Here is a 12,749-nt window from a genome sequence, read left to right as displayed (position 1 = left end):
ACAGAGAAATTAAATTTAATTAAATATTAGTTCTAATCAACAGTCTATATACAGCACAGGTCAGTGCCCTGGCTTTCTTCCTAGGTGTTTATGCATTTGCCATGTCTTGAATTTGTAATATTCTGTCAGTGTGCTTAAATAACCACAAGTCTCCTGTTAGTAGCTTGCATGTAGGAATTTAATGCCCACATATATACACTATTTAGTTCTGACCTTGTGGGAGTTGGGCAGTAGAATTAAATACAATAAGTCAGCCACTTGGGGGTTACATTTTGAATGCTTTGGAGGAGAATAAGATCACCCCTAATTAAGACAACCTCTAACAAACTTTATGCAGAAATACCATTGTGATATTTAAAACTCCAGAATTCTCACGGAATGTTTTTCCCAAAATGCGTTCAACAGTGGAGAAAAGCGAGGTTATAAAAATAACGATCATCATCGAACTGGAATGTTGGTTGTTTCCTGCTCGCTCTTCATTCAATCAGTCAGTGCACAGTTTTATTCATAGTACAACTGAAAAAGCCCAAGTGACACCATGTGAAAAGTTGCCCTGGGTTTGGTCCAGGTGCTCTGTACAAGGTGTCTGTAGTCTCAAATGTAACCAAATTTCAAAAGAGAGTGAGGTGCTTGTTTGTCACTGTCAGTTTCTAAACATGTCGTGTTTCCTGTTGTGTGCATGAAGAAGAAAAACCCAGGGGTTCTCAAATGCTGCAGTAGCTCTTAGAACAAGCGCACGGATGAATGGCAAACTCCCTCTGTGCTACCTGAATTGGTTAACATAAAATAGGATCAGGTGATACTGTAAAAGTAAGGCAGAGAAATGCCTATGTAAACACAAACTGATACAGATGAAGGCGAGCACTTTCTTCCATGGCTGATAACATTGCTAAATAAACTGGTTTGCTGTAAATATTCTATATTTGGTCTCACATCAAAGATGGCTGTTTATATTCTAACAAATCTTTCCAGACGTTTTTTCACTTGTTTTATAAAAACATCATCTTTACCATCCCTTTTTATTTTTATTAGAATCTTAATACTACTGTGATTCAAGGTGAGGCAGAAAGAGGCTTGATTGTCTGTTCAAATATTAAGCCAAATTGGAAGGAAAAGCTTGTGTTAGTGATTTTGAAATAATGAGCGTTGAACATCCCTCCACATATTTTTACACAGACACTCAAATCTGTTGCATGTGAACATCATACAAGTCTTGGATTATTGTACTTCTGCTTGGCTTTTTGGAGTGCTGTGGAGAGGAGGGGTTTAATATTGGGAGAGCATTATAGCTCAGGTTGTTTTACAGTCTTTGAGGATTTCTGCCTTCTTTACTATTGCTTGAAACACAGTAATTCAGAATAAATACACTCTCATAATTGCATAAAAAAAATACAGCTAGCATTATTTCAAATGCAGTGTGCACAACTGAAAATATTGGGGTATTGTGTATTATAACCAACTCCTCTGTTGTCTTGTGAGCAAAAGATAATGACTAGAGTGTTATCGTGTGGCAGTGGGCTGTACCTAACATCTGAAATAAACACTGCTCCTAGGACATCTGTTGAGGAAAATATTGCTTCAGTGACTGATGTTCATAGGAGTAGTGAGAATAACACCCTGATGACATTTTAACAGTGAGAATAATATATAATATAATGGAAAAGGATGCCTTGATTGCAAAGCTATAATTCAGTCAAGCATTCTGATGTTTCCATAAACCGCCCTCAGAAGGCCTATGACATCAGCACCATCCAGATTTAGTAATCCATTTCCCTCCCTCTCTGTTATTATTTTCAATATTTAAAATGCATAAGATTAAGTAGTATTTAATCCATGACCTGGAGATTTATATTGCAAACCTCACTTGATCTGCTGCGTTGAAAAAGAATGCATGTGAGGAGTCTGGTTTTAATAATTCTCTATTAATCTTTGATAGCCAAATATAAAATGAAAACATGACTATGTTGGAAAACTGGTTCTCTGGCTTTGAGTCATCAGTGTTACCTGATTTGCTGGAGTGCGATGGGAAAAAGGTAGTGTTACTTTTTTCCATGCAAAACTCCTATTTCACTTGATGCACAGAGTTTGTGAGTATTGGCTTGAATACACAAGCTCAGCTGGTCATTTTTGAGGGCTGTAGCTGTTATATTAGATACACTTCTTTCCCTGAAGGTTAAAAATTCTACAGACTAAAAGTGTCAGCAGAGTGTGTAAATTTAGCTATGGAATTGTAAGTACCATGGGCTCTGATTATACAATCATTTATGTATGTACTTGCAATGTTATCTCACTTGACGCTCTTGAACCTCTTCCCAAGAAAAGAAACATAAGTGTTTGCAGGATTAAAAGCTCAATATAGATTTGTATTTATGCATTTCATTAAGCAACTTCTATCATGTTTGCAACCAAATATAAATGTTGTGTTTTGTCTGTGTTTATTTTTCAAAATTGTTAATATAGTTACTGTCTGTAAATATGTGACTGTCACACAGTAACTTGTACACGGTGTTGTTTTCTTTCCAGCTTTCAGAATGATCCCCTATCCACTGGAAAAAGGACATCTTTTCTACCCTTACCCTATTTGTACAGAAACTGCAGATAGAGAACTACTACCATGTACGTCCAATTTCCCTCTTCTTACTGTTGACATAGATTTTACCTGAGTCTTGCAGCACTGATCTTCAGCGATGCCTTTTAAATTGAAAAGACTGGATTAGAATAATCAGTTCTCTGGGGCTCCCTTGATGGTTTAAGAGGCAGCTCCTCACCACAGTTCATAACAATTAACTATATTTATCATTGACAGTGTGGGGACAGGGAGAGAAATTAATGAAGAGGTAAAAATCAGTTAGATCTTGATCTTCTCTCATGTCAAGACACTAAAAAGTATGTCTGATCTTTCATCTAGGGTAACATCCCATCAAACCAAAAGCACAGTGGCATGGCCTTGTTAGTCTTTTGTAGAGTTAACTCTAGTTACTTGAATTCCAAGGCAAGATCAAACCTGCTTGAGGATAACTGGATCACTAATGCAGCTGTTACTCTGACAGCTTATGCTTAAATAGCAAGAAAGGTTTTCTGCATGTAATGGTGTGTGTGCTGAAGAAACTGATGTGAAATTACCTCAGTCATTTATTATATGTGGTTTTGGCATATAATAAACACATGTATTGTTTGGCATATAATAAACACATATATTTGTTGGCAGCAAAGTGCCAACAATGTTCCCAGTGCTCTGCAAGTTACAAAGATGGATCCAGCACTTGAGAAGTGTTACAGTCCAAGTTAACAAGACTTAACTGCAGTGCATGCGGTGAAGCACAAGAATGCAGGGAAAGAGCAAAAGCAGCCAGTCTTGCAAACAGTTGTGCTTCATTCCCACATTTCCTCACAGTGGGTCTTTTTGTGAGCACAAATGGAACACACACAAGTGTAGAGGGGTTTGCAGGGTCAGGGCGAAGGAGATCCAAGTTGATCCGAGGAAGGAGATTCTTCTCTCACCATCTTTATCCTGAAGAAGGAGCAAAGAGAAATCTGGTCTGAGAAAAGTACAATTGCAACTTGCTTCTGCTGTACAGGCTGGTTTAGAGGGAATTTGCTCTTTCTGTATTCTTTCATTCAAAACCTCTCTGGTTTGGGCTAAAAAGTGCATTGCCACTTTATATAAGCCTACATAAGTGAACATTAGGTGAGAATAATACAGCAAAAATCTGCTCATTGCAAGTTTCTCCTTCACAGTACATTCTTGCTGATATTACACAGAAATCCTTGGCAACTGACAGTATCTCCCCACCCCATTATAATCACCCTAATTATAACAACACCTCTTAAAGTGCTCTGCTTGCTTTACTCAGAGGGATGCTAAGCTGGGAAGGGTGGAGTGTCAGGAGATTTAGGAATGGCAAAATCATGCAGAATAGCTCAGTGTTCTCTTTTTAGATGCAAAACTAATTGTTCTTGTCAAATGTTAGAAGCAAGAGACTCTTTAACAGCATGTGCAGGCAGTTGGGCTCTACTCTGGCAGTTATGGGAGATGCTTTTCACTGCAAAATCTCTTGGGTTTGAGTAGGGAAGGGTTTAATATACCATGACAGACACAGGTTGTTTAAAGGGGTTTTGCATACCTGTCCACACCCTTTAATTGTGTGTGTGTTTTAAAGGAGAGTCATCTGGAATTATATCAGAACACTGAGATCTGGTAGGCTATCCAAATTAAAAATGTCAATCACAAAACTTTTGCCATGACTGGATAACAGACTGGAACAAGAAGTCTGAGCCTGTCAAAAGCAAGTGCAAAAAACTGAGCACAAGAAATATATGAAGTCCATGATCTGGTATTTCCCAATCCCTAAATTTAATTTAAATCAAAGAGAAGCTGCAGATTATCTGGTTTTATTTTTAAACTGATTGAATTATCAGACCAAAAAATCATATATATTTTTAGCTTATAATATTTTAGTCAAACTCTTAAAATTCCTGCTGTTAAATTTTGCAAACTACGCTACTCTGGATGAATGCAGTCAAGAATATTGTCCTGCCATGTTGCTGGATTACCCTGTGCTTATGTTCTTTACAAGTACAATAAGATGAGACCTGGTCACTGAAGCAAAGAAAGAAAGTAGGCAAAGTCGGAGAGTAATGTTTTGTGTGTATGCGTAGTCAAAGGATTTGAGTATATGGGAAGCCTTGAGGTTGATCCTGTGTGAGGAAAAACGTTTGCATTTAGCATGACTGTAGCTCCAAACTATGAACTGGATGAGTGAAGCAGGCAGGTAAGAGCCAACCAGACCTTTTGTCAACCCAGCCAAATTTTCACCTTGAATCTGAGCTGCTATAGAAGCTAAAGGGATATATATTCTTCCAATAAAATATTAATTATCCTCTTCTGACCTTTTCAGCTTTCTCAGTGCTGCAGTTTATCCCAGTGAGCAATTTATCATACCAGAGTCAAATTTCTGTATTCCTTTTAGTGTAGACTAGCAAACACCTTAGAAAAAATCACTACTAATTTAAATACCAGATTTTAACACTTTAAAAAATTGTGTTGCATATACACATAATTCTGAAAATCTGCATTTAAAGTATTTGTTTATATGTCCTAGTTTTTAGTTAACTTTTCTTGGTTCTGCTGATTAAACCCTCAGAATTTACTGTTACAAAGACTGTAGCTTTACAGCCTGCTTAAACTGATAATGCTTCTGCAAGCTTGGTCTCACTGCTGCTCCCAGGTGTATATTTCCATGCAATCTGTGTATCAGCATTAGCAAACATGGGGCTAGTCAATGACCTGGATTAAAAATCTGGTATTTTATTTGTGGGTTCATTGTTGCTGACCAAGGAAGGCAAAAGTAATGTGTATGTAGGACCAGAATAAGCCAGAAATACAATCTTTAGATGAGAATTATTTGGCAGTGCCTGACTGACACAGCAATAATGTTGGCCTTTGGTGTTTCAGACCTTCTATGTATTTTTGCCTTCGAAAGCATCTTTGAGTGTCTCTGGCTGTTTAAACCACATTGGAATGTTGGTTTGGTTTTGGTTAGGTTTTGCTTGATTTTTTATTTTTTTTTACCTTATAATGCATTCTCCTTCCCATCTTTTTTTCTGCAGCATTTCATGAAGTTTCAGTTTACCCCAAGAAGGAGCTTCCCTTCTTCATCCTTTTCACTGCTGGACTATGTTCTTTCACAGCCATGCTAGCCCTCCTGACACATCAGTTCCCAGAGCTCATGGGAGTCTTTGCAAAAGCTGTGAGTATCCTCTGCTGCTGCTCTCTTCTGGTAAATAAAAACACAGATGCAGGAAAAGCTGAGCTTAATAGTGCCAGTTATTAAATATCTGCATATGCAGTAATATAAATAAAACATCAAGAGATGTCTGAGCTGGGGGACATTTGAATAATTGTTAAGGGAGCTAATCAGTAGAATACACTCCTGTGTCTTCTCTAGTTTATATGGTTCTTTTGTTAGGGCAGATCTTTTGTGATTTTGCCAAAAAGGCTTGGTGAGGGAAGGGAATTCCCTTCAGAAGGGAGTATCTGTATTTTCATATATAATCCAATAAAATAAACTAATAATGGTTTTCAGAATCCCTCTTATTTTGTGTAGAGCCATAATGACTGTGCCATGCTTTCCAGTGCAATATAAACTCTTAGAATGAGCAGAAAGAGAGTATTCTGTTAACCATGGCAAATTTCTGTGTTCTTTCCCCACAAAGCCATGAAAGAAATAGTCTCAATATTTCCCTCATAATTTTTCGTAATTACATCCCAGGAAGCCTCTACTAATTCTTCTTTTTTAGTCCACCAAAGATCAGTAAATGTTGGAGGATGAAGGGGAAGGGCCATGAATTATGTTGAAACATGCTCTTTTCTTTTCAAAACCAAGAACATCACTGCTCCAGTGTGCTAGGTAATGAAAAATCCACTTACAGAAAGGTTCTAGGATAATAAAAACTCCTCTCTGCTTCTCCAAGAAGTACTCAATATGCTTTGCTGCAAGATACTATCTCATGTATATTGTGTCTCTTTCAGATCTTGTGTTTACAAAATAGACTCTTGGCTATTTAATGTCTTTTGTTTCGGGGAAGCATAGGAAGCAGGGTGGGGGAAGCAAGGCTGAAAGGCTTTGCCAAATTCCAGATCGTATTTTCTCAAAATCCTTTGCAAATTGGAAGAGACAACCTAGTGAACCAGGCCTTCTACCACCCAGACTTGTGAGCGATAAAAGTCTGGTACAGTAACAAGCTCCTAACGTTAAGCATTTTCTTTCATTAGCTCTAAAAGGCAGGAAATAAGGTTAGATGTCAACAAGCCAAAGATACCACATCTATCAGCAAAAAGCACTGAAATGTACCTGAAATATTACTTTCTCTTGTTTCTTGTGTGTATATGTAGGTGTTTTGTGGACAGTAAGTGTAACTCAGGCATATGATCTTAAACTTCTTTCTGAAGCTTTTTTTATGTTTGTTTTTTTCCTGAAGTCATCGAAATGCATGACCCTTGTTAGAGGGCTCTTTCAATGTACTGTGCAATTCTCTGATACTGCCATTGTTAATGGTCCCAAATCTGTCCCTGTTAGCCTTGTTCATGTGCTTCTCAGCCTCATACCTGAACAAAGAATATATCTCAAGCTGGCAGCATGATGAGAATTTGTCCTTGGTGCTCTTGCTACAGGCAGTGAGCAACTGGAATTTGATAAAATCAGTAGCATGTTTTCATGGGCTTAACTCACCTGGCTTTGGTTGCTGAGTGCAGTCAAACAGAGATATCACTACTGGTGCATTAGTAATTGTCTCTGTGTGATTTGGAGCTTGCACGTTCCAAAGCCATTTGGGGAGCAGAGACAGACCAGAAAGATCTGCTTCCCTGATGTGTAAGTGCAGTTGCCACTGACGTTAATTAGAGCAGATACCTCAGGATTCTGTGTGTGGCTGTTAAGTTCTGCATATTGGAGCAGGTGAAGCTCCTAGTAAGTAAAATAAGTGCAGACAAATATAATTGAAATGTGGGCTGCTTTATGTGCATAGGGTTGGCAAGGTTACTCAAGATCTCTGAGCCTGTATGGATGCAGTTGGCATGTCAGTTAATACATATTGTGACTTGTTTGAGCTGTATCTTAATCCCCATAAACAACTATATGGAGCAGCTGAGTTTCTGTTGTACACAGGCAGGGTAGGATTTAAGCCTGTGACATCCATTTAGTAGCTCATAGAACAGCTTTGCTTCAGAAGGCTCATTTTGTTGTCTTCTCTGGGAAAAGTAGCCCAGGTGTATGAGATTGAAGAAAATCGTGGTAGATACCTCTCTGAGATGCAGCTGTATCAGAACAAACCAGAAGAGGTTGGCCAGTCCCTTTCAGTTTTAGAGAAGATTGTTTCATAAATAACTAGCTTCATAAATAGCTAGAAGATGAATGGGCTGACCATTGCTGTGGTTATGTACATTGTATTACCTATGCTGGTATGGTTGGTAGTCATTGTGATGTGGTAGATTACATTGTGAAACTGTACACATATGCTTTAATTTTAAAAGGTCAAAATTATTGCTTCTTTTACACCTGCCAATCCCAAAAGCATTGCACAGGTGTAATATCGCCATCATGGCCCAGAGCTGTGTTACTACAAGTTGATATTCACCATATTTCATAAAACCTGAGTGCGTTAGCATGACTAGGAGTTGGGAACTGGCTTTGACCTGACCTCCAGGTTGCATCTTCTTGCCCCTTTTCCATAGCCCATTAACCCAGACACTGCGTTCTTCAAGGCAGAAAATGCCCTTGAGTGCTGAGGATGTCCTCCACATGAGAGACTGCCAAATGTGGCCTGTGCCACTGTGACGGACAGTCCCTTTGGGCCCTGTGTTCCTCTGCTGGATGCAGCAGTCAAAAGCATTTAAAGTCATCAGTCATGTCTAAAAGTGTAGTGCCTAGTTAAGTTTTTTAAATGAGTGAAACTCAAGAAAGTAATTTTTCGCTGATTTGATTTCTTTGTTTGCCTGAGATCACTGACATGATCTGTTTCAGTATTTCACATACGGTGAATGAGGCCTTGGTTCAGAAAGAGAGTTTACCCAGGGAGATATTTCATCTGCTTGGATCTCTACAGGCACTGAGGCAGGGAACATGCAGATCCAATCTGAGCAATAAATAGTTCCTCCATTCAAACACCAACCAACATGGTGGCAAAAGGAAAGGAAAAAAAACCATATCATGCAGACTGAGCCCTCCTGGGTGCTGCCATGTGGCAAACAAGCTGCCCAAACTATCTGAGGACAGGAGCACCATGAGCTTTCCAAGCCCCAGATAGCCCCAGCACAGATGTTGTTTACATGGGCTTGTAGAATTGAGTAGGTGCCATTCTGAACCTTTTGCTGTCAGCAAAGATTTTACTTGGACTTCAGTGAAGTCAGGCTTCAGTATCCATGAACTTAAACCTATTTTGTACACGAGGTCATTTTCCAAGTGGAGAAAAACTTGGCTTGTTTTAAGCCACAGATACTTTGCTGAGTTTGTTACAGGATACAGTCGACTATTTCAGCAACAAAATTCCTATGAATGGCAATGAAACACTGTCAAGGAAATTACTCTTGTTTCATTGATTTAACAAGTGTGTAATTTGCATTGGTTACAAAGCTGAGTTTTATCCAAGTAGATGTGACGGTGCAAGCTTACCACATAGATCAAGTGCTGCTCGAAGAGTAGAAAATATCCTCTAGAGAGCTTTTTGCATTTGGCAAAATTAAAGGGACTTATTTATTTAAACTGTTCACAGCTTAACCAGAGGGAATGCTTCTACTTAGGCTAAGCCACTTGTAATAGTAATGACAAACTCTGAGATTAGGTAAGTCAGTGTTATATTAATTCAGCTGCAATTCATGTTACACAGCTTGACCTTTGGCACTACAACTGAAATACTCTTGTTCAGCTTCAGTTACAAGATTTTTCTTCAACCTGTGCTTAAGACAAAACCTCATTACCAGGGATGGTGTTAACCTAGTTTTCCTCTGATGCACGAGTTGTCCATCGTGTAGTGTCTGTATTATATCCAAACATGTCCAAGAGGTAAAAAGAATTTGAATGCTTACTGTTGCCTTTAAAATGCATACGCATTGTCAACATCATACGTTTTTACAGTTAAACTCTGCAGAGAGCCCATTTTGGTGAACAGTGAAACTGTTTGCAGATGTTTTCTTGCTTCCTACCTTGAAATGGTTATAATCCCTGGCTGTTGGATATTGCACTTTTGAAATATTTTAAATACATTTGCTATATATAGCTGTGTTTAAGCAGCACAAAGACCTGTAACAATTTCTGAATTTTTCATACTTTAGGTACTTCAGAGCCTAGATTAGAGACCAAGGACATATCTGTATGTAGTAACAAAATACTGTTTGTTCTGTGGCTCCAAAGGCAAGTGACACATCTTGGTTCACATCTGCACCTCTAACTTATCTTCCCTTCCGAGGCAGGATGGCCCTGTCCTTGCTGGCTGCTGAGAACTGTCCCTGCCCTGTGCTATCCCTAAACTCTGCTGGGCTTTGTTGAAGAGATACTAACTGGCATGGGCCAGAGCTGTGTCAGGAGCTGTGCTAGCAGTTCTGGAGTGTGCGGGGCAGGGCAGCAGCCCGCACTGTGAGGCACTACTCCTTGCTTTACAGGAGAAGACAAAAACCAACCACTCCCTCTGCAGCTGGGGGCAGAGAGGAAAGAGACCATTTCAAAGGGCAGTTCTGGTCCTGGGATGGGTATAGTTACTCTCTGGAAGTGCTTAGTTCTCTTCAGTGACTATAGGCGAACCAGACCCTCATGTCTGTGTTCTTCATGTGTGTAAAGATAACATGGAACAAATTCAGACTGTGAAAAGGGATGTAAGGGATTTACAGTCTGATGCTCTCTTTTGTCAGGAGAAAGAGTTCTTCTGGGCAAAAAGAGAACACCACGTCTAGCACCAGATTTGCTTTAATAGACCTACCAAGCTGAGTTCATATACCCATTGGTGCAGTAAGTAGAGTTTACATGTTTTGTGCTGACTGCAGAGCAGTAACTGAAACACAAACCTCTTTCACCTCTTTGCCAATTAGTTCCAAAGAGAATTGCTTGTTTTTAGCAAAGTTGCATTAGCCTAAGTGGTTAGAAGCCACAGTGTTCACAGTCTCAAGGTGAAGATGACTTTGTATGTTCCTGTGCTCTCTTGTACATGTATAGGGCCTCAGCATAGTTGTATGTAACACATACAGTTAAATTGCAGTTAATGTAAAGCACAGTTAATATGTATTTCCCAAAATTTTGGGAGTGCTTCGGGTACCTGAGTTCTGAGATGTGTAGCTGGCAGCGTTTTTTCCTGTGATAAAATTATTCCTATTCACTTGGTTTTTGTCACATATGCCTGTCCTAACAATATATTGAAATCTCTTTCACCGTTGCCAGATGTGTTGTGTTAGTGAGGGGGGATGTTAAAATAAATTCCAGTTATAGATGCTGTGGTGTATATAGCAGAACTGTACCTAACACTGAATCATTTTAAACCTGAATTTAAAGACAGTTTTTGTCTCTAAGATGTGGTCTGGCAGATTCTGCCATTATGAAAAAGCCTCTCTTCCCTTCAGTAGGTTTTGGTTTGAGCTTTTAGTGGCTTCCGTATGAGCTTGACTGTAGGATATGGGACATGTGAAAACTTTTTTAGTTCATCACTTTGATCTTCATAAAAATGGGGCTCATGCTTTCTTAGCTGCAAAAATCCAGAGATCTGTATACGTGGTGCAAGGCTCAGAATTTGGCAGAAAGTCTTTCTACGTACATTGTATAATTTTTATCATGCTGCAGGAGTTCACAGAATAACACAGCAAGAGTTTCTCATCTTACTGGACAGCTCTCTTGAGGTGTATTGTCTCCTGGATTTTGATCTGAATGTTATCTGATTTCTTTGCAGTTCCTCAGCACCCTCTTTGCCCCTCTAAATTTTGTGATGGAAAAAGTAGAAAGTATCCTTCCCTCCAGCCTGTGGCACCAGCTGACAAGGATCTGAGGGAGCACACCTGCTGACTGACTGCCATGACATCTTCTGTGCCAACGTTTTGTTGACCACAAGAAAGCATGATGAAAAAGGGAAGCAGTTCTAAGACTTAAAAACTCTTCATGGATTGTCTGTTCTCATATAAAATCTGTTTTGTTGTACAAAATACATTGATGTTAGGTTCTATTATATTTTGCCTTCGGAAAAGAAAAACTTAAAAATAAACTTTTGTGTATTGCAGCACTGCTGTCTGTTGGCATCTTCTTCAAAGCTCAGATTGTACTTACTGTGCTTAAAAAAACGTGTGGTGTATCTGCTTCACCACAGCTAAAGCTTGGCTTTCCATTCAGTTAATGAAAAAACGCTAATAACTTTACAATTAAGCAATGCTATCACTGCCTTTTCTTACAGAGTTCAGCCAGGGTGAAGCTCTCACTGCTACAGACAGTCTAGACGAGGCTTGTAGACAGTTAAAGCTGTCTAGAAGCTTAAAGTAGCTTTAGGCTCCCCAGGCAGTTTGGATGGCACACTGGGCTTCTCACTCCCATCTCTGCACAGAGGTCAGTCTGAATTTTCAGAAAGTCCACATACTTCACAGATTTTCCTCACACCACTGTTACTTCAAGTTCCTCCAGAAGCTCCATACTTTGCTCTCTGTCTACAGAACAAACCATAAGCAATGGCAGAGAACTGGAAACAAATCTGCTTCTTGTGAGTGATCATTGCATTCATGCTGTTACGTATTTATTGCTGAGTTCTTATTGCATTGCTAGTTTTTTTCAAGTATGAAAAAGCAAGTGCATCTTCCTGTAGAGATTAAACATCAGCATTATAAACTGCTGGCTTCAGACCAGAAGCTCATTAGCAAAGTTAATGTTAGTTCATGCACAATTCATCGAGAGGTTGGCATTTCGTCATTAATGCCTGCCTCAGGAAGCCTTATCCTTGTGCTGTGGGAGGTTTAGAGTAAGTATTCATTTATGACTTCCCCACTGGAGATGGAAACTTCCCACAGACACCAGCTAATGCACAAGGCCAACTCTGAGGTTAAGAATTGATCTGGAAGTTGCAGCAAGTAGTCCTGTCTGGCATGAATTGAAAATGCATTTACAGATGCCACAAAGATTTTTTTTCCACTCCTCCCCCAGATAAGGAAGCATAAACCCAGTGCAGTGGATCAAAAGTGCTACTTCAACTTTGCCAGGCCAACTTCACTGTTCTAAATATGCTGACCAGCT

The 12,749-nt window shown here is 39.3% G+C and overlaps 1 protein-coding gene across 2 annotated transcripts in view; it reads left to right on the top strand.

Moving 5' to 3' along the window:
• The window catches only part of ST7 (suppression of tumorigenicity 7), a 150,424-nt gene extending 138,673 nt beyond the window's left edge, over positions 1–11,751 (top strand). For both annotated transcript variants that reach the window (XM_061373028.1, XM_061373027.1), the window contains exons 13-15: positions 2,524–2,616; positions 5,611–5,750; positions 11,428–11,751. In XM_061373028.1, coding sequence (XP_061229012.1) covers positions 2,524–2,616; positions 5,611–5,750; positions 11,428–11,523 — 329 coding nt within the window. In that variant the 3' untranslated portion in view covers positions 11,524–11,751. The remainder of the gene's footprint in view (positions 1–2,523; positions 2,617–5,610; positions 5,751–11,427) is intronic.
• The last annotated feature ends 998 nt before the right edge of the window (positions 11,752–12,749 follow it).

This window comes from Neopsephotus bourkii, unplaced genomic scaffold (assembly GCF_033783945.1).
Source record: "Neopsephotus bourkii isolate Nb327-2 ecotype Australia unplaced genomic scaffold, CSIRO-AGI_Nbou_v1 NB_1624, whole genome shotgun sequence".
NCBI classification, from domain to species: Eukaryota; Metazoa; Chordata; class Aves; order Psittaciformes; family Psittacidae; genus Neopsephotus; species Neopsephotus bourkii.
This window is presented reverse-complemented; position numbering and strand designations above follow the sequence as displayed.